Source organism: Salarias fasciatus, chromosome 19 (assembly GCF_902148845.1).
Source record: "Salarias fasciatus chromosome 19, fSalaFa1.1, whole genome shotgun sequence".
In the NCBI taxonomy this organism is placed as follows: domain Eukaryota; kingdom Metazoa; phylum Chordata; class Actinopteri; order Blenniiformes; family Blenniidae; genus Salarias; species Salarias fasciatus.
Window position 1 is genome coordinate 21,633,372 of NC_043763.1, and position 22,108 is coordinate 21,655,479.

At 40.3% G+C, this 22,108-nt stretch overlaps 2 protein-coding genes across 2 annotated transcripts; both read left to right on the forward strand.

Annotated features, from left to right (window-relative positions):
- The first annotated feature begins 2,452 nt into the window (after positions 1-2,452).
- Positions 2,453-11,138, forward strand: lgmn (legumain). Its single transcript, XM_030117203.1, has 14 exons — positions 2,453-2,539; positions 2,740-2,953; positions 3,143-3,240; positions 5,848-5,929; positions 6,238-6,320; positions 6,410-6,485; positions 7,080-7,142; positions 7,238-7,304; positions 7,821-7,939; positions 8,907-8,996; positions 9,147-9,356; positions 9,432-9,602; positions 9,831-9,898; positions 10,678-11,138. The coding sequence occupies exons 2-14, from the start codon at positions 2,804-2,806 to the stop codon at positions 10,712-10,714; spliced, it is 1,314 nt and encodes a 437-aa protein (XP_029973063.1). The 5' UTR covers positions 2,453-2,539; positions 2,740-2,803; the 3' UTR covers positions 10,715-11,138.
- A 2,402-nt stretch (positions 11,139-13,540) lies between these two features.
- Positions 13,541-21,631, forward strand: chp1 (calcineurin-like EF-hand protein 1). Its single transcript, XM_030117206.1, has 7 exons — positions 13,541-13,898; positions 14,229-14,301; positions 15,495-15,575; positions 16,050-16,177; positions 16,294-16,355; positions 18,391-18,513; positions 20,210-21,631. Exons 1-7 carry the CDS (start codon positions 13,832-13,834, stop codon positions 20,261-20,263), a joined length of 588 nt encoding a protein of 195 aa, XP_029973066.1. The 5' UTR covers positions 13,541-13,831; the 3' UTR covers positions 20,264-21,631.
- The last annotated feature ends 477 nt before the right edge of the window (positions 21,632-22,108 follow it).

The following is a 22,108-nucleotide window of genomic DNA, read 5'->3' on the forward strand; positions in this document are numbered from 1 at the left end:
CCAGAGCAAGCACAGGCAGAGCAGAGCGGGACCCCACATGCTTTACCGCGCGCGCACACACACACACACACACACACACACACACACACCCACAGGATCTGCCTTGCTTCGCGTCTCAGAAATGCTGCATGACAGTGAACAAAACCCTTAAGTTTAAAGCGATGATTAATTTCTATGCATTTCATCAACGATTCTGTTGGAGATCCCGACCGAGCTGAGTGTACGGAGCACGCCGAGATTACTTTCCTTCTGTTTTTGTTTGTCCTTAAAAGATCATTTGCCAAATAAGTCTATTAAATATCTGCCATGGTTTCAAACACATGAAAGCTTTTTTTTTTTGTTTTGTTTTGTTTTTTTAAATTTCTTTCTTTTTCTCGCTGCCAAGACTGCAGAGTGAACGGTGCAGGATGGCGCCGCCGCCGTCCTCCACTGACTCTGCTCCATTGTTGTCATTCCTTTAGATTCGTTTGAAATTTACAGGATTAATTTGCGCAAAAAAGAAAAGAACTTGCACTATGTAATTTTTTTTTTTGTATTATTAATTTACAGTGATGCACTACAATCTTTAGATGATATCACGGTTTATTTATTACAGACTCTGAATGGCCATGGTTACCGATGCCTTGGGAATGAAAAAAAAATGCAATCATTATTCTGTTTTCTGCCGTTTTGGTTTTTTTTTTTTTATTATTTTGTTTGATAAACTTGAAAATAACTTTTTACTGTATATGATTATATCTAAATATATATATCTATAAATATATATATATTTACACAAATATATATATAATGTTGATGTATAAAGGTTTTTGTTTTCAATATTTATTACTGTGAAAATAGTATTTACACTTTGTTAAATCTTTTTTTTTTTTTTTTTTCATTTTGGGACAAAGGTTAATGTATTAAGGACCATTGGTTGAAAAGATGCCGCTTTTTTGAAGATGGGACTTTCACTATTTAACTTAATTCTTTTCTATATGGAGAAATAAAAGTTTGATTTATTGCTGTCTTTAAAACGCCTTCTGGTTTTCCTTTTAGTTGATTTTACAAAATGTTACCGAAGTTTAAATCTTGGTTGATCATGGCCTATTTGACACTGGTGTGAAGGAATTCCGCTGAAAATCAGATGTTTTTTTTTTTTTTAAAGCCTCAGCACTACAAAAGGACCATCTGATATAATAAATGAAAGTGGGGCTGATTTATACATAAATATAGGTTTTCTAAGCATCAGTGTTAATGTGATGAAAATATCATCACAAATAGAAAATATGTTTTTACAATAATGATTTTTTTTTGTATGTGACTTTAGACTTTCCCAGATTCCCTGGACTTTTCACTCATGAAGAGCTCAGAATTACACTTGATTATTGACAATATTATTATTCTGCGTGTTCTCTCTACATGCTTGGGGTTTTCTCAGGGTGTCCTGGTGGTCTGTGACTCTAAACTGCCCAGACGAGTAAATAAGACCTGTTTTAACCCTCCTGGTATCGGATCCAGTGCCTCATGACCCCCAGCTGCATAAAGAGGACAGGGTGGCTCATTACACTGTTACTTCCGTGTGGTGCTTTCAAGCCTCATGATGCATTAATTGATAAGTAGTAAAATTCAGAGTTCCAGGTTGAAAAACACCCTTTACCACTGTCAATTGTTTTTGAGAGTGTGAGAAAGGCCCACAAAATGGGAGTTTTTGGCAATATTTTTTAAATCTAAGGATCCTTTTCACTTAAAGTTGCTGTTTAAACAAACATTTCAAGGGTTTTTTTAGTTATTCTTTCTCATTTTTTTCTTCTTGCTCATGAAAACAAAAAATACAGTGTCTAATATTCTATTGAATCAATGTTTTTCCTATTTTTTTAAGCTGAAGCTATAATTATCCCAATCAAAGTTTAGAAAAGGTACAAAATAAAAGCTTTTTTTCTAAATATGCCCACATGTTCAATTAGCTTGAGTTATATTTATTTCACACCTTCATTCAAATGTCTTTTGACATTTTTTTTGATGCAAGGAAAGCATTTCTATGAGACTGCAGATCCCTGCATACACTGGCAATGTATTCAGAGTGTTCTGCAAAGAGTTTCTGTTTCTCATTTTAAACTTAATGTGATTCCATCTCTGTGCTGGGTGGTTCATCATCCAGCACTGTGAGAGCTCCTGCAATAATCCAGCTTTACTTTCTGTCAATGTCTGACACAACTGGACTAAAAATTATCTCCCTAATAAAAAAAAACAACAAAGAGAGAATTTGACAGTTCGTACAAAGTGCCCTGGCTGTTATGATCCTGTCATGTGATTTCAGAAGAAAAATGCTGATGAAAACCAGTTTCTACATTTAGAGGGTAAAACAGACGAGCTGGTGCTCGCCTATTGTCGCTCGTCCAATCACATGTCATATTACAGTTTAAGCCCCGCCTCCCGGGCGCTCTGATTGGCTGCTGCGGCAGCATTCCTATTTTTCCCGACGTCATATAAACGTGCGGAGGATGTTCCTGTAGCTGCGTCTCCACGGTCCGCTCAGCTCCACACAGCCGGGGAAAAGGTAATAAGCGCTTTTTAATCCGTCCCTAAACATGTTCGTTTTCTCTCTGAATATTCCGTATAATGACTCGAGGTTTCCCTTTATTTTGAAGCCGGTTATTTTATCGGTTTGGTGCGGTTAGCTTCCCGGAATGGACGTCGTCATGTGACCCGGGCTGCGCCGCTCTGTTTACATGCTCGTGTTTGTTTGTTTCCTCACAGAACAGTCAGCTTTATTCCGAGTCTGAAGAGGCTTTTGGGCTTTGAGGTTCGATTCCCGCTCAGGATGTTTCGGAGCGTCCTCCTCGCCCTGCTCGGGGTGCTGGGCGCCGGGCTGGTTCTCGGTTCCCCCTTCCCGGACTCGGAGGCTGGCCAGGGGAAGAACTGGGCCGTGGTCGTGGCTGGATCCAACGGATGGTACAACTACAGACACCAGGTGAGAACACACACACACACCGGGGAGAAGGTGCCCTGCAACATGTGCATGGACGACTCTCTGCATTTATGACCAGATCCACTTGATCCCTAGCTGATATCCCACTTTCTGTCCAGCCTGCATGTGTTTTCCCGTCCTGATCAGTTCATGGTTCCAGAAACCGTCTCACTCCTTTCCTCTGCTCCCCAGGCTGATGCCTGCCATGCCTACCAGATCCTGCACAAGAACGGCATCCCCGATGAGCAGATCGTGGTCATGATGTATGATGATCTGGCCAAAAGTCCAGAGTGAGTTGGCACTTTCCCCTCAGTGATGCAGAAACATTACAGTTCAATATCAGTCAGGTTTCTTATTATTACCAGATGCTATTACTCAGTACTTAAAGAGCACAGCAGTTGAGTTTTTTCACCCTTTCTTTAAACTACTCAACATCTTTCCTCCGGAAAATGAATGTGGAAGTGAAAACAGGTGCCGTCAACCTTTTTCAGCCTGAGAGACTTAAAGAGTGTATTCAAGCTGCTGCTGGTTATAACCTTCCTAAATATTTGCAGTTTGCACGCTTCAGAACACTGGAATTGATCATTTTTAAGTCACTAACTGTTTTTGAACTCTTTTGGTTCCTGCAGGCTGCCATGTGCCCGCAAACCACATATTGGCTACCACTTTCTTTTGGCAAAACGATCAAAGAAACTATGAAACTACTTCTTATATATTTTCATCACCATGTATAGCACACAGTTTAAAATTTAAAAATTAGTCATACATTCATTTTAAAAGCCTTTTTACCATCTAATTCAATTGTATTCACACATTTTTCATATTTAATTAATTTATCATTGGCAAAAAAAAAAAAGGAAAAATCAACACGAGGTCCAACATGGTGGCTTCATTCAGTAAATTTTACCCCGGAAACAGTCAAAAACATGGAAGTTTCATTTTATTGTGACTGGAAAAACAAGGAAGTTTAGTCACTTCCCACTTTCTGATGCTTTAGTCATCGAATCTTCAGTGTTTGGGTTTGAGAAATGAAGTATTGCGTAATCCATGAGAGATTTCCAGGATTGTTTCGTTGTGGTTTTGGATCAGTCGAATTATTGAAATAAATGTGGTTATTTCACCCTTTAGCAGAGCCTCAGTGAAATAATTGACAGTGAAAAATGTCTTTATTAAAGAGTTTTAGAAGGGTTTTTTTTAGGCTGTTTGAAGTCACCTCAAAGGGTTGAAGCTAATCTGATAAGAGATTTCGGTGTCCTGTGACTCTCCAGCACTCGGGACTCTTCCTGGTCGACAGTGGCAGCAGTGATTTGTGAAGTCCAATCATGTTTGAGCCACCCACCCACACACACACACACACACACACACACACACACTCACGCAAAGAAAAACACCCCCAGTCAGCTTGTGGAGTTGCTGCAACACGTCGACTGAGAGAAGTCACATGTCACATGGAAGCAATTTAACAGAGGAGCAGCCGTGAAAAGTGATCCGCCAGAGTTATAAGTGTCACGTTGATCTTTAACTTTTTATTGTAAAAGTTAATATGATGCAAACAGAAATGGACTAAAAAATTATACTTGAGTCGCAGTCCGTTCTGTTTATTGGCCAAGCTGGAGGAACAACAAGGAATCTGGTTTTATTATGGAATTAATGAAGAGTATGAAAGATACAAATGAAAAGAGATAAAATGTTTTAAAAATTAATGACGAGAGCAAATATTCCTGGATATGAACCGGGAGACTTTTTAATAATATGTACCCTGGGTGAGATATGAGCAACTGGTGACTCGTGGGCCTCATGTGGTACCTTGTTCTTAGTGACCCAGAAATAATAATAATGATAATAAAAAATAAGAATAGTCAAATAAATTAATGAAGTTTTGAAGTTGGAGAGCAGTGTAGTAATAGAAAGAGTAATATAATATCTTGTAGTTCATGCATTAAAATAGTTGAGCTATTTGTGTAATAACATTATCATTGATCTAATGAGTTTGCATTGACTACCGTTAAAAAAAACAAACAAAAAACAACAACCTCCTGAAAATGTAAAAGCTGCAGGCAATATTTTAAATAATACAACTGCAGCTTTCTGCTTTTTTGCAGTTTTATTGTTAAGAAAAAGGGACTCTGGATGGTGTAATTTTCACACTCATTCATGGGGGAAACGTAATATTTCTTACTTTAAGAGCATTTTACCTCATGAAATGTATTGGCAATTCAGCACAGTGAATGATTACAGATATAAAAGGACTTTTCTCTGTCACTGTCTATGAAACGCAAATGAAATCTTTGAGTAAGTATTAGATTAGTTTTTGTTTTCAGTATATCATCATATTAAAGGAAGGCTTCAGCTCTGCCATCTTTATTTTAAACGTTAATGTTTCCTGACTCATTGTTTTTGGTGTTAGAGGGTAAAAATGGTTCGTTTGGTAGTAAAAGATTTCTAATTTAGAAGCAGAAACTTTTCAGGCGAACACACACCTCTCGCCACACTGCTTTTTGTTATATTTTAATCATCTGATCTTCAGTTTGTTCGTCATTATCTTTAAAATCAATGAAACGTTACAGCTTGTTTTGGGGATTTATGAAAAACAAACAACATATTTATGAGGTTAGCGGTTCAAATCCCCAGCTTGTCCTGTCTGCTTTATCAGGTGATCGATGAAAACAATAACATGAGACTGCTGAAGTGGCAAAAGGTGATCGATCTGCTTCTTATCAGCTTTAGAGTTTTATTTTGGAAAGGTGTCCGCGCTTCAGAAAGGTTTGAATGCTGCAGTGCTGTTCTACATATAAAGAGGAAGCCTGATCTGTGAATTATTGACTCTCATTTGTTTTCACGAGTGTTTTGTCAGCCGGTTTCTCTTCCTCATGCCGGTGTGATTCATTCTTTTTCAGTAATCCAACTCCAGACATCGTGATCAACAGGCCCAACGGCTCTGACGTGTACAAGGGCGTGGTGAAAGACTACACCGGAGACGTGAGTGCGCATGGCAGCGAGCGCGTCCCGGCAGACGCCAGCTCAAAGTGCTGATTCACGGCGGCCTGATTGCTCGCTCTGTGTTCTTGTTTCGTGGGTCGATTGATTATGTAACCACTCAGTTTATGGACAATTAAGATCTAATGATGTGAAACTTGATGCACAAACGGATATGGAGTGTCACATTTCACCTCTGGGATTAATGAAGCTTTTCTGTTCTCCTTTCTCCTTTCCTGAGTGTGACCTTTGTGACCTGATCTTCTGGTTTCTGACCTTTGATCACAGTTCTCATATCTCCTCCCCTGCAGGATGTGACTCCAGAAAACTTCCTGGCGGTGCTGAAGGGAGACTCCGCCGCGGTGAAAGGCGGCTCCGGGAAGGTGCTGCAGAGGTCGGTGTCGGCCTGAGACCAGATCTGGATCACAATCCAGTTCTTCATGTTTTAATCTCCGCCTCGTTCTTGCTGTCTTTCTTTGGCAGCGGCCCCAACGACCATGTGTTCGTGTACTTCACCGATCACGGCGCGCCTGGCATTCTGGCTTTCCCCAACGATGATGTGAGAAAAGACAAGTTGCATACCGAGAATATTCAGAGCTGGCAAGTGACAAAGACTTCCGTAAGGCAGGCTGAGTCCCGACACTCCATGCGTTTACATGGGACTTTTTATTCCTCTATAAATAATACTGAAGCCTAATTCTGCTCTAAAATGGCCGTGTAAACACCTGAAAACTTTTTTCAGAATTGAGTTTAAATCTGAATAAGTGTGGTAACATGGTGTATTTTTAATTCATTTTAATTAGACCGGGGGGTTTATTCTCCTTTGGAAGTGAAATTTTAGGGTTAGATCACCCCCTGTCCAATCGGAACGCTTGGCAGACCGCGGCGTGACAGAGGACTCTAATCAGCTGACGGTAACATTTCTCCACAATGAAGCTGCAAAAAGCGAAAAATTCTAAAAGGATTCTCGATAATGGCCTCCGTCCTGTTTCCAGTCCATTACAGCAAGGAAAAAAATAGGTTATGATGGCTGTGAGAGTGTGCCTTACTTCCTATTCAAGCACAGAGAGAGATCACTTTGCCACCTCTGATCAATATTTCTAGAAAACACAGCTGTCTGGAGTTTTTCCAGGAACTTGTTCTTTGTCTGCAGCTGAGTGTCAAAGACCTTCAGGACGCCATCACATACATGCACGACAACAAGAAATACAAAAAGGTAAACTGCCGGTCAGGTGGAGTCAGGTGATGATGACTATCTGCAGGTGGTGACTCTTTGTTTTTCACCCTCCACACACACACACACACACACAGATGGTGTTCTACATCGAGGCGTGTGAATCTGGGTCAATGATGAAGCAACTGCCCGACGACATTGACGGTGAGTTGAACTTTAACTCGGCGGGCGGATTAATATTCCAGCGGAGATAAGGCGTCGGCTCGGATCAATGAAACTGATCTCAGCAGTGTTTTCTGGGGCATCAGCGCTTACGTAACTAAATCTGATTAAAGTGTCACAAAGCGGCTCAACGTTTGGGGGGGAAAAAAAACTCACACGGTCGAAGCAAGAAATTGAAAAGCTTGTTTTGACAGTGAAAGCAAACATTTGAGAAGCAACCGATGCTCCCAGAAAGCCTTTTCCTTCGTACTGTGAGTGTGTCGGTGGTGTCGGGGGACTGTCCTTGTGACGGGCCTGACTGTGGGGTCAGTGAGCAGAGCTGATCCAGTCTGTTGTGGTCTGGAACTTCAGTTTCGCTCCTCTGTGGTCAGCATTCAGACTCTGAGCCGAGCCGCTCCGTCATGTGACGGACACGAGACGCGGACCCAGCCTCCATATGTGAAGTCTGATACACTGAAATTATGTTTTATTTATTTATTTATTTATTTATTTTTGTAGTTTTTGCCACGACGGCAGCAAACGATCACGAGTCGTCGTACGCCTGCTACTACGACGAGGAGAGGGACACCTACCTGGGCGACTGGTACAGCGTCAACTGGATGGAGGACTCCGACGTGGTGGGTGTTGTTTCACCTGCTCTCCTGTAAAAACGGAGGTGCTGTGAAACGTCGAGCGACTTGGTGGAGATTTTAAGGCGATTGCTGATGTGTGGTTCGCTAATTATTAACAAATAGTAGAGGTTTAATAGAAACGGATTTATTCAGAGGCCAGATACTGAACCTCAGCTTAAAATACACCAATAATGCAGAAATTTGCCAATAATGTAAAGTAATAGTGAAGTATCCCATCTACTCCACCTATTGCTGATGCCTAAATGACATAAAACCTGCAGAAAAATGCTTTTCCCCCCTAATAGTTGCAACCTTATTTATGCATTACAGAGCCTCCAAGTCTTAATAATGCATTTAACTGTATGTTTATGTGAGCGCATCACGTTTGCTGTGGCTCGAGCCTGAAGCTTCCTGGATTATAAATGATGTTTTGCTCTTCCAGCAGACAGCAGGAAGCGAATATCAGCCCCGTATTCAACATATTTGCTTTCAGCTCCTGTGCAGCGTGACTGACTCTTCAAGCTGCTTCGGTTTCAACAGTTTCCCCAAAATATTTTAAGACTTTCAGTTCTCGCATTATTAAAAAAAGAAAGCATATAATTTCCTCCTCCTTCGCTGTGAACGGAGGCCCTGGGGGTTTCGGGGCGGAAACCAGCTGAGCTCCACACACACACACACATTATCATGTGCGGGCAGATACGGGGAGAACATGCAAACTCCACTCAGAAGAACTCAGTGGAATGAACATTTCCAGTCATAATGTCAGCGGTTTCTCTTTAACCAGAACTGGATTTTCTTGTGAAAACACCTGCAGGTTTACAGGAAAGAATCATTTCTCAGAAACAGTCAGGAAAAAAACCCCAAATAAACTTTTTTTTAATCTGCGACAGACGGAGGAATTGTGCACATGAACACGGCTTGTTCTGTAAATATTCCGTCCTTTACGTTTCTTGGTGTGACGCTGCTCTTCCAGGAGGACCTGAGTAAAGAAACTCTGATGAAGCAGTTCAAGATTGTGAAGAGCCACACCAACACCAGCCACGTGCAGCAGTACGGGAACAAGGTGAGAGACCAGAGAGAGCTACAACCTCCAGCATGCGTCAGATTATTGGAGACGAATTAAATGTAAATGTGATCAGTCGGTCTCTGATTTCCGTCTTGAAGCATCTGATTCTCTCCTCATGCCCTCCACCTGCTCCTCCTCTCCCCGCAGACGATGGGCCGCATGAAGGTCAAAGCGTTCCAGGGGAACGGCATGACGGACGCGCCGCCTCCTCCTCCAGAGACACTGCTCCCGGTGAAGAGTCTGGATCTGGTCCCGAGCCCCGACGTCTACCTGGCCACCCTCAAGAGGAAGCTGATGAAGACCAACGACCTCTACGAGGGGAGGCGCCTGCTGATGAAGATCAAATCCCACTACCAGGTGAGAGGAGCCGGAGCTCGGACCCATCGGGCCGTGGTTTCCGTCCCGCAGTGTTTCTGATCGTCTTGTCTTCAGATCCGGGAGACGATCGCCGACAGCATGCGCTACATCGTCCAGGCGGTGACCGGCGACAAGCTCACCACCCAGCAGGTGCTGGAGGAGAGGGCCGACCTGACGCAGCACCACTGCTACATGGCGGCGGTCAACCGCTTCAAACAAAGCTGCTTCAACTGGCACAAGTTCGAGGTAGAGCCGCCGCCGCCGCCGCCACCCCGTCACTTCCTGTAGATTCCTGCGTCTGGTGACCGAAACTCACCCAGGGAGGAAACGACTCCTCTGTTTTCTGTGTCACGAATTGAAAAGTCACCGCCGTCTCCCAGCTGTGCGTGACTTTCACGCAGCTGGAGTTCCCCGCTGTGGCAGATGAGTGTGTGTGAAGGACAGAGGGTGATCATGAGTTCTGCTGTGTTTCAGTACGAGCACGCCCTCAGACATCTGTACGCTCTGGTCAACCTGTGTGAGAGGGGATACTCTGCAGACAGGTACGTGTGTGTGTGCGTGTGTGTGTGTGTGTGTGTTCTCCAGTTTTTCCACAGTTCCTCCAACATAAAGTAGTCTTTTTCTCATCATATGAGTGACAGTTTCAACACTTCTTTGTTTTCTTCTTCATAATATGAGCTTATAAGTCAATTTAAATAAAATAAAAAAAAAGGTCTTGGAAAATATTGGAATGTTTCATATTTATGAACCATGAAATGAACCTGATGTTTAAAAAAAAAATGTTATGATTAAATATTTCCTTTAAAAATGTGCCAGAACTTTAAAAACATCAAAAACTGTAAAGCAAAACAGTTTCTATTATAATTATAAAGTAAAAAATTCCATTATTGTGCAATTTTAAAAAAATATTAACTGCTTAGTAAAATTAAATTGGATAATAACAAAGTATCAACTGTGTAATAACACAAGATATTTTAATATTGTATAATAAATGTACCATAAATGAATTTGATGTGAGATCAATTCAACAATTAATAGTTAAACACACTTTAATGCAACCAGTTTCCCCTTTATAAAGTTCTTGTTGCAGTCACTGCTGAATGGCTGTAGATCATTTCAAAACACACACTTCAATTATCTTTGGTGTCATTATACCATTGGAATTTTTTTAAATTCTCTTTCACAACAGCAACTCATTAAGAAGTTGTTGATTGCACCTTGACTGTATTGTGTGAAAGTAAAACTTAATGACGACAGCATGCAGACGGACTCTGCTGGTGTTATTTGACACTAAAATGAGGTTTTGTGCGTCTCTCTGCAGCATCCTGCAGGCCATGGACTCAGTGTGTCACTACTGAAAGGTCGTCTCCAGACACACCGAGGCCTCGGAGGAGAGCCGTGAACCAGGAGCTTCACTTTGCACCACTTAGCAATCAATCAGCCTGACCCTTGTTTTGCAAACACGTTTTAACACTTATTTTTTTTTAACCCGTTTGCTGATTTCACTGAGAATTTTTAAACTCAATGAGTTGCACTATCACTGTAAAGACTTTGTGGATGAAGTTTTACTGCTTCTGATTGTATTTTTTTAGAACAATATTACAATGATAACTTGGACTAATGTGAATTTGTTTTGCTCTGAGCTTTAATTGAGTGCCTGGTACGAATGATTGATTTGTAAAGGACGAATTGTGGATCAGTGAATGTTGGTTGGGTCTGGTCAAACTTGGATTTCATGCAGGGATCTTGAAATAAAAACTGGACAGACTGTGTCACATGGCATGTTTGGTTTTGTTTTGTTTTTTTTTAAGGTCTCATAAAGCTGCTCTTTGCTGGGAGTTTCTATAGATTCCTATTAAAGCCTGATTAGAGATGATCTGAACCTATTAGGTGGAGCTGTGCTGCTCACATTGGGTCCTTCAATCACATGTAGCAGGCCAGCCAAGAAAATAAATAACGCATCCTGTAAATATGAATGTTATGCATCACGTAGACATTTTATTCTATGTGGAGATTTTTATTTAAATTTAATTCGGTAATAATATTTTTTTTTTTTGGAACAAAGTTTATTGATATTTCAAGCTTCACAATCTTCACTCATATACATTCTGTTTCAGTGTAAAGAAAAAACTTCAAGGACAGCTTCAATATAGTGCAAATAATAAAATAAAAACAAATGTAACCAAAAATGAACAGTTCGGCAAAATAGTGATGAAAGTGCGTTCACAAATAGCACTTTGATAAAGTAATACACATATTATGGTACCCAGTTCAACCTAAATTCTCATTACTAGTACTTATAACCCTCATACTAAATTTAAGTGTTTTATCAGTGGATTCCATCTCTTTTTGAATAATTCAATGTTCAAATTCAACTGTGCAGTAATTTTTTCCGTCAAATATACCTTTGTAATCCTCTCTTTCCATTGGTTCACTGTAGGGGGAGATGGTTTGCACCACAAAACTGTTATCATTGTTTTGCCACCAGAACCATTCAATTTAGAAGGTAGTTTTCATCCTTATTTAAAACCTTTACAGGGAGTACTCTAAACACAAAGATCAGCGGGTCGAGCTCGATATAAATTTGAAACAATTTTGAAATTTCCCCCCTGATTCCCTCCCAAAATGTTGGTAATGATGATTTTTAATAATTCTTGCAAACATTTCCTCCACTAAAGGGAACAGCACATCTCCTGAAATAATGACGCACTTACATTAGGTGAAGGTTCATTTGGCTTTAGTTGTGAAGGTGAATGGTTGCAGAGCTGCTGTCTCTTAGCATTACCTGAAACTGAAATCTCAACAGTCACAATTACACAAAACTCATGATTATCTTGTTTTAACAATGAAATACTGTTTGGCAGCTTTTGTCTAGCTTTAAAAATGAATGCCAGATGCATGAGTTTTGCAACTCAGATGCTTAATTATCTAAATTATAAACTATCCAATGCACACAATTTGATTTTATAGACACACTTTCATTTAAATACATGGAGCTCAAACATTTCCATCACGGGTACAACTTTATGTAAACATCAGAGCAAATTCCAAAATTCACAAAGTTTATAAATGCAAGTAACACTGATTCCTCAAGTCTGTGGCTGTCATCAAACCATGAAAAAACAGGAGAACTACTGCCCTCAAATCCTGCTCGCTCTTAATTTGTTTCTATAATCATCAGGATTGAATAAAGATGAAGTTACCAATCCCTGTTGAATCAGCTTTATCAATACAGTGATGTGTACATTACTGAGAGAGAGTATTCAAACCTTCCCAGTCAACTGGTTACTTTAAATACTGAGGGAACTAGTGACTGTGATCAATTTCAAGTTTTCAGGAACTGACAGACAAGACAAAGAATACAGACTTGTGATAGGTAGTTTGTGTCTCCTTAAATTGATTTTTTTCTCTACTTAGTGTTGATGAATGAGTGAACCAACTCCAGGGCCATGGCGCCTTCTTGTGTCCATCTGTCAGAATTGTGATCTAAAATATTTTCATGTTGACCTCATCTAGTGGATTTTCTTGAAATTTTGGTATACAATTTTTTTTCCAGCAGCTGAACATTTTGATTTCATAAACAACCACAGTGAGCAGAAATTTAAATAGTGAAACTTAAATCCCTAGAGGCAACTCACATATCAAGGAAAACATGTTACGTGAGCTCTGTTTTGTTTTGGGTTTAATTATTTTGGTTTGACATTTGGCTTTGTTTATCGTGACCCTGTTGTATCGTGACCCTGTTGTAATAATAATAATAATAATAATAATAATAATAATAATTATTATTATTATTATTATTATTATTATTATTATTATTATTATTATTATTATTATTATTATTTCAATAAAGTTCGAAAAGTTTTCTCTGTATTTTAAAAGGATCACGATTTAACGTTACGGTTGAAACTGTAACACTAATAAGATGGTGTTCTGTCAGTACGCAGTCGTCCTTTCCCCACGTTTGTCACTTTAAAGCTTGACACCACTCAGTCATCTGGAATAATAATCATATTGTTTTATTAATTGCTTTATTTGTCCAACGAGGATCGTGTAATTGTGGTTTGGGTTGAAATTCTAAATCTAATGTCGACTTTTTTTTTTCTAATCAGGCACAAAATAGAGACACCTAAGTTGGCTGAGACCATCCTGTTGGGAGGCGGTCTCATCCATCCCACCCCCTCATTAACAGGAAGATAACCTGAGCGGAATCATTCTGATACCATGACAAAACCTCAAAAACTGTGACAAGGAGACAGATACTTGGCTGAGCTGCTTCGACGGAAAGACGGAAAACGGCCGTTTGATTTGACCTCCGGTTGTGTTTGCCCATTGCAGAGCGAGCGGAACAGTTTTTTTCACCCTTTTTTTCTTTAGCTTGTTGAGTTAGCTTGTTTGCTAACTTAAAGCGCTGGTGGTCCGGGTGGAGATTCTTCCACAGCTGATCGGGGTTTTAAACCTTTTAACCTTTCAATATGGGATCCAGAGCGTCCACGTTACTCCGAGAGGAGGAGATCGAAGAGATCAAGAAGGAGACTGGCTGTAAGTTGCCCTTTTAGACTAAAGGTGATGGATGTTGAGCAATAGTGTACTTGTACAGCTGAATTGTGACACCCTCACTCTCAGCTGGTCTTTCTTCACACCGAGAAGGACATTTACTCCTTTCTGTGCATTTCCCCCTGAGGTGACAGGCGTTGCCCTGCTTGAGTTACTGCATATTTCGCTTTTGAGTGGTTTCAGCGATTGCATTAGTTATTCTCTACTTAATGCATATATTATAATCGGTAATAAGTAGATCGCGCTAAAACGCTTCGCATTTCCAAAGGTTTTAACTGCATGGAAGTAAAATATTTGTCCCTCCGTGTCCTGCAGTCTCCCACAGTCAGATCACCCGCCTGTACAGCCGCTTCACAAGCCTGGATAAAGGGGAAAACGGCACCCTCAGGTAACCAGCATACCTTTATCCACCGAAGGGAAATAAAGTTTAAACATCTGTCAGATACTGCAGATCACTGATTCACAACCTTTTTTTTGAGGGATCCACTTTTATGTTACCGCCCACCACACCCTGTACAAGCAGGAACCCCTTAACTCACTATATGTGAAGTACAGTTTGTTCTGTTCTGTAAGTATGGGTACATTTTCTCTGAGGATGAACTTTTTAGGTTTATGCTTTATATCTCGGGGTGTTCGGTGGTCTGATACCACTTCACCTCAGTTTCAAACTTTCATGCAGTCAGTTTTTCACCACAAAAGATGCATTCAGCTCTAATTTTGTCCATGTCTTGATACTTTTTATAGTTGATATTTTTGTGACATAAATGAATTAAATACAGACTCACCGATTCTCAGAACAAAGTATGGTAATACCCCTGAAAATGAAGAGGGATTTGCGATCCCCTCATGAATTTAACTGTTGTTATATCATTTTGATTCCTTCAGAAGCCAGTACAGACAGAAATGATTTCATTATTGGCTTTAATTCAGCAGTTTTGCTCAGGCAGTTGCATAAAGTGGAGTTGTTTTAGATGAAACACTCAGCACTCGGGTTCATTGTGACTCCAGTGTGCCATTCTTCTGGCTAACTTGAGGTGATAGGTGAAGAAAAGGGTAATCATTGAATAAGTCGAGCCTCAGCTGTGGTTTGACACGGTCCTTTGGTCTCCGGATGTGCAGCTCGGCCTCAAGGACAGAACAGGAAACATGAGTGTGTGCGTGTTTTCATGGAAGTCAGTGCTTTGAAAGATGTTGTGTTTACATAAAACAAGTTCCCAGTTGTACTCGTCTTTGTTACGGTGCTATTAGTCACAGCAGAGGTCAGGTTTGTTCCCATTTTTTCCCCTCAATGTGACTTCCTTATCGTGCGCTCGTTGCCATAACATTAAGCTTGCACATATATCACAGCAGGATAATGTTGGGGCCAAATGACAGAATCTACTTGATTTCTTTCACCTACGAAAAAAAGTGTTCAGTAACAAAATCTTAGAAGTTTTACATAATCGCTGGGTTGTGTAACGTGTTTTCATTTATCAAACTCGGCTGCATCTTTGTCTGAAACTGGAAGGATCGTTGTTTCTATGAACTTCAACTATGTTTTAAACCATGAAAAATTAAGATGACGTCCCTTGATGTTTGCAGTCGAGAAGATTTCCAGAGGATCCCAGAGCTGGCCATCAATCCTCTGGGAGACAGAATCATCAATGCATTTTTCCCTGAAGGGTGAGTAACTTGTTTTTCCTCTGCGAACATTTGGACGATCTTGTTTTTCTGTGCCAAAGTAGGTTTGAGTCACTGCCACAAAGCTTAATGTGGCTCCCGGAGAAGCTCGGTCTCTCCTGCCAAGGCCGTGTGGATGTCAATAAATGAGGTTCTATGTTTATATTTGACAGTTACTTGGCTGTTTTTATGTGGAAGTTTGAGTCCAGATGTTATTTGGAAATGTTATTTAAATCCCAGTTCAGATATGTAGCAGTTTTAATCTCAGGCGGGGTTCTCATTCCTTCGGTTTGGTTTTGAGCGACTTGAGAATGCAGGCAGAGAGCATTCAAGTCTACATAGTGGTATCAGGTTGCTGCCAGTTTTCATTGTGTTGCCTTCACCAGGTTGAATTTGACGACAAAAGTAATCTGAACCAGATTTAAAAATTCTGTGTTCTCCACCCGCTCCCAGTTCTAACTGTTCATCTGTTTGCAGCGAGGACCAGGTGAACTTCAGGGGCTTCATGCGGACTTTGGCTCACTTCAGACCGATCGAGGACAACGAGAAGAACAAGAACCCGACAGCCAGCGAGCCGCTCAACAGCAGGACAAACAAGCTGCTCTGTAAGTGTCGCAGTGGGTCACACGGGCGTGTGCAGATGGAGCTGCTCTCCACTATCCCCAAACATCCGCGGGATTTCACAACGACGGCTCACATATTCTTCTCTTTCTCTCTCTAGTTGCTTTTCGTCTTTATGACCTGGACAGAGATGACAAAATCTCCCGGGACGAGCTGCTGCAGGTGAGCTTGTGGTTCACACAGTGATTCAGATTCCAAACGTTCTTTTTCAATCATTTGTCACTCTCTATTATTTGTGGAAATAAGTGCCACGCCCTCCTTGTAGGGACGAAAACTATGGTGCAATGTCTGATTTAAGGTGCTGCATGGAGAGGATCTCCATGAAGAGGAGACTTTGCCCATGTGCTGATAATGGTGTGATAGGTGATCTTAACTACAGATTGGTTTGATCTTAACTACACATTGGTTTTCCTCAGACGGTTTAATAACCTGTATTTTGGCTTCCTCTGTGCTCCCTCTGTGTCATTTGTTGCCCCCAGCTGAGCCTGGCGGGTTTCGGTGACATTGAGTGACCTGTAATTGGCGTAAGCTGCAGGTTAAACGACTCAGACAGATCTCTTGTTTTGTGCAAAACATTTGTGTCACCTGCTGTACGAGGCTGCACCACCGAGCGTGACTCAAAGGACTGTTTATTTGTCACTGAACTTGTGCTGGTGTGTGGAATTTTTTTTTTTTTTTTTTTTTTTTGAAGTTTCAAGATGTCTAATTAGAAAGATAAACACACTACTGATGTTAATATATTTGCGTTGCTCCTTTTAAGTCTGAGTCAAGCAAGTTCAGAAAAGGTTATCTCTCTGTTTTCTGGGTTGACTTAACCAGACATTTGCATTCCTCGATAAGGAAGCTTGATATCAACTGCATAATTCAAGCCAGGCTTTCCAAACTTTTAACACTGCACATTCACATAAAAGGGACGGAGTTTGCAGCGACTGACCACTTGTAAGTCCTGCAGAGCAGCATACTTTACCATGGAGGAGCACTCAGTTAATCTCCAAAAATGGAAGAAAAAAAAAGAATTCAAACGCATCATCCAGATCAAAAGCAACACTGTCACTGCAGCGCAATCCTAAAAGGAATGCTGTTGGCGGGAAATAATCCACTCTGTTAATGTTTAACTTGATGAACTAAGATATTAATTCCTCAAATAGTATAATCAGACGGCATTCTGGTCACTCGGTTTCATTACTTCAGCTTCGACGTTTCAGGCAGCGCTTCTTCAGTGTGCTTCCCTTAGTTTAGATTTTCCACTGAGTTCTTTTGAAACTCAGCCCCACTGTGTGAGTTTTTGTCATTTTCTGAGAGACTTGATTGGTTGAGAGGCGTTGCCTTTAAACTCGCTGACCTTCATTCAGAACGTAATCTGCCGTTAACTAGGTTATCGTTTCGGCATAAGGAAGGAAGAAATTAACCTGCTTTGTGGTATGATGAATTCAGTGACATTGATACATTGATCGAGTTTTATAGTACAGTCCTCAGATGTGGAACAGGAACTTCTTGGGTCCGCTGGTGATTTCAAGTGTGGCTGATCATAATTACATTTGGAGTTCCTCAAGGCTCCTTCCTGGCCCACTTCTATTTGACATTCACGTTCTCACGCACACAGATTCATGTCACTGTTTCACCAGCAGATTACTGTCCGAACACTGAGAGAACGCAGCAAGTCAACTTTTGAAAGTCGACAAATTTTCTTGAACTCAAAAAGACAAAAGTATCGGTTTCTGTAGAGCCATGTGAGACGTTTAAAGATCTCCTTTGGTCTGTGAGGTTAAAAAAAAAAACATTGACAGGGCCAAATTCTTGCTGTGTTCATGAACTGTGACCCATTACTGGCCAACTATGTTAAAATAGTTACAAAAGCAACTTAATATCATCTGAAGAACATGGCAAGGTGTAAAGTGCTGATGCATCAGCAGAGATTAGAGAAGCCGATCCATCAGTTTGCCCTCAGTTGATTTTGACTACTGGTTCAGTCCTGTTCCCAGATCTGAGCACTGGCTTCCTGTCACAAGGAAAAAAGACTTCTAAATGTTACTTATACATATACATATATATATTCATCCACACACACCTCTTTCTCACCAGCTGTGAATGTTTAATGTTGCTGAAATGTGCTGAGCTTCAATTTGTAATAAACAGACAAAATAGCATAATCTATCTTCATTAACTGTACAGGGGCATTTTGTTTGTTTCTCTGCAGGTCTTACGGATGATGGTGGGCGTAAATATCTCGGATGAACAGCTTGGCAGCATTGCTGATCGGACCATTCAGGAAGCTGACACGAATGGAGACAACTCCATTTCCTTCAATGAATTTATCAAGGCATGTTTTAATTTTTTTTTTTTTTTTTTTTATTCCTTGCATTAACTACTTCTTTCCTATCTACTTATTTATTTTTGACATTTGTGTGAGGTAGGCATGGAGTGCTTAATATAGCATAGTAGAATAGTTAGTCAATTGAGTGTTACTTTTAAAAATGACATGCATTAAGGCTCCGTTTACACAATGTTTTCAAGTGAAAACTTTCGTTGCATTTTAGGTGTAAGTTTACACGATGGCAGTTAACCTCCTTCAAACCACTTTAAACGCTAAACCATCGAATCCTGAGTATGCCAGTAAGTGTAGAGTACAGCCAGTCACTTTCCTTTTTACCTGGGTTTCCGTTATCCGGTAATTACCGGACTTTAGTAAAATCTGCCGAAGTCTGACATATTTTAACACCACCGGTCAAAATGTCCAGTGAAAATATTCCCTCCAAGCTCAATTTTTATTTGAATATTCCTTTCAAGCAAAATTTGAATTAAAAAAGGAAATTTCCATGTCATTTTATTAAAAAAAAAAACAAAAAAAAACAACAACAACAATAAAAAAAACGAAATTTTATCTTTTATGAATAGGCGAGGTCTATGTGGAACAAAACCTTTTATTACAGGCGGAACTAAACTTGTAGCACGTGTTTCATTTACTCCGACAAAGCGCGCAGGACAACAACAATACAGCGGGAGACACATGTCGAAACAGGCGAAACTTAAAGACTTTTTTACTCAACAAAACAGTTCAGAGGAGAAAGGATTAGAGCCCTATAGAGCCCAAATCTCATAGTCGCTGTCAAGGTGCGGATCTTAACTTTCATTGTTCAGGAGCTGTCCGGGACGCCGCTGTTTGACTCCTCATCACTCATTGATGCACAGTGCAGAGTTTTATAATCAGTTTTTGTTAACAGTCCACTCAAGTTTTTACACAACTTTATTTTGAAGATAGAACAAATGTTTCAAGGACCAGATTATTTATGTTTTCTAAATCACTTTGTCATGTAGAGCGACTAAGATTACATCCATTGAAATTACACCCTACTTAATGACAGGAATAGATTTTTTTTTTTTTTTACAGACTTGCTTTGCAGGTGAGGAGACTTTATATCCCCTAATTTAGTCCACACGAAATTTGACAGGCAACAGCAGGGCCCTTTGGAAATAACCTTGCGGAAGCTGCGGGGGTATACTTTGCAGCATTTAAGCTCAATAAATTCTGATAATATTTGACCGGGAAATCAAACGCTTATCTGGTAAATTGGAAACCTGCCGGTCACGTTGTCTGGTGCTTTTTTTTTTTTTTTTTTTTAAGAGTGGAAACCCTGCTCTTTTACATTGAAATTCTATCTGAAATACTCATATGTCTTTCAATAATATCTCCCTCCACTGAAGAAAACAACTGCAGCCACTTTTGTGTTTCTGTGTAACTATTTTCAGGATAGTGGTTCAAATATCATGTCAGTAGATTTTTGGAATGACCTCTAAAGCACCTCATATAAAAACTGCAGTCGGTTTGAAAGTCAAAGTTAATGTTTTCTTGAAAGGAGTGTTCTGTGTGGACTGTATTTACTTAAACTGTGTCAAACACTGACTTGATGGTTTTATGGTGAATTATTCCCTCTGCAGTGTGCAGCTTTTAAACATTTACACACCTTTTTGTGGCTTATTCCTTTTCCTGGTACCAACTCTTTGTTTTCTTTCCACAGGTCCTGGAAAAAGTGGATGTGGAGCAGAAAATGAGCATCCGATTCCTACACTAAGCTTTTTTTTTTTTCCACCTGTTATGTTTTTTTCCCTGGTCTCCCTCATTCTGAGTTCGAACTTGAACATGTCAGTCGATGTCACACCACAGCCTCACTCAGCTTGTCAGCGAGCCGCCGCAGCCCACACTGCGGGTACATGCGGTCAGACAGAACGTCATAGATGTTGAGTTTCTGCCTTTGCGCCGCTCTGTGTCTGTGAACAAAGGGAAAAGTTGCGTGCCTTGGAGTTCTTTTATGCAATGTCACTGTGTGTTGGTTTTTTTTTTTTTGTTTTGTTTTTTTCCCCTCAAGGGTAAATTATTTATTAGAAACGTAGATTGTTTCACCACTGGTTCACCTCTCACGCGAAACATTATTTTGAACACACGGTACTATAAAGCTTTGGCTGTTAGTTTTCTCGCGCTGCTCCGTTAATATTCACCTTGTGCTGCGTCTTTGTATCTTCAAATATGCAATGTTGCTGCCGATTGTGAGCTTTCACTTCAGAAAAGTCTGTTTTTAAAGGTAATGGGGTCTTACGAGTTGCCAGCTTTGATTTTTGTCCCTTTTCGGCCAATAGAACTCGCTCTGCCGATTTTAATGTTTGACTCTCACGTGCCATGGCGCCGGTTCCCCTTTGAAACTTCTTATCTCAACTGTAAGCAGGAGTCCAAAGCCATGTTTGTGTTGAGTTTCCACATGGATTAAGTGTGCTACTGCCAACTCGACTGAAATTTCATGCTTCAAACGTGAGACGTGCCCATAGGAGGTTTGACCTTTAACAGTGTGTTAGCGCCTGGAGCCACTGCTGCTTGTGACATTCACTTAAAAACGTTGAAAGAAAGGAGGACTTCAAATAGAAAATGCCCTTCAGCATGTGAGTCTTCCTGAGCGTTGACTCTGACGTGTAGAAACGGAGTAGTTGGAAATGTATGTTTTCAGGATTTTTTTTTTTCTTTTTTCTCTCCGAGAGACTTTTAAAAAAAAAAACATAACTTATTAGCGTCTGGAAATCAGGCTCAGGACTAATTAGTTTGTAAACGCTTATATTTATTGATTTAGTCTCCTGACGGTTAAGGTAAGAAATGCGATGAATGCATTTCCTTACTCTTGTCTCATTCTATTCCTGACTGCTTCGCCTCATATGCTGAAGAAAATCAAATACTTGTGGTCTAGGTTTTCTGTGCAGGTCAGTGAACATGAATTGGAGACTGTTTTAATCTGTAATGTGACTCCACTCTTCCAGCAGTAAAGTTCAGGACATGCAGCTCATTCAATTTATTAGTCATGTGATTATCAGTCCTGTATGATTCACATTATGTGCTGTTGATAAAGGTCTTACTGAAGTAATTAATGAATCCAATCTGAATAAAGTAAGTGCCATGATTTCTTTGTCTCATCAATGAGTGTTTTTTTTTTTAAATTGGTTATATATTTTGACAAAAAGGATCTCATCGGACAAGAGATATTGCCAAGTCTTCTACCTTCTACATCACTTTATCGAACCCATGATAGCAGGAGGGTGCAGTTAATCCAAGTTGAGAGTGGTTGAAGGCAGTTTACAGACTGCGTCAGTCACCAGTACATTACAGGATGAACAGAAATATGGTGGCATTTCAACTCGAGAAGATAAACTCCACCCAGACTGGAGATACTCTCATGTGGACAATACTTGATTTTCATGAGAAGACACCTGGCCTAGAAAAGCATTGTCTCTATGTAACAAGACATGTTTTTTCTTGTTCAAGAAGGTTTCAGAAAAGTCAGTCATTATTGCACTTCAACAATGACACATTTTAATCAGCGAGGTAATAATGAAGGCAGAAGACATGATGGACAGGTCTCTGGTTCACATGACAAACA

Coding starts and splice junctions, on each gene's coding strand:
- chp1 (XM_030117206.1), top strand. CDS start 13,832: ATGGGATCCAGAGCGTCCACGTTACTCCGAGAGGAGGAGATCGAAGAG. Junction 16,356..18,390: donor CCCGGGACGAGCTGCTGCAG/GTGAGCTTGTGG, acceptor GTTTCTCTGCAG/GTCTTACGGATGATGGTGGG. Junction 18,514..20,209: donor CCTTCAATGAATTTATCAAG/GCATGTTTTAAT, acceptor TTCTTTCCACAG/GTCCTGGAAAAAGTGGATGT.
- lgmn (XM_030117203.1), top strand. CDS start 2,804: ATGTTTCGGAGCGTCCTCCTCGCCCTGCTCGGGGTGCTGGGCGCCGGG. Junction 9,357..9,431: donor AGATCAAATCCCACTACCAG/GTGAGAGGAGCC, acceptor TCTTGTCTTCAG/ATCCGGGAGACGATCGCCGA. Junction 9,899..10,677: donor AGGGGATACTCTGCAGACAG/GTACGTGTGTGT, acceptor GTCTCTCTGCAG/CATCCTGCAGGCCATGGACT.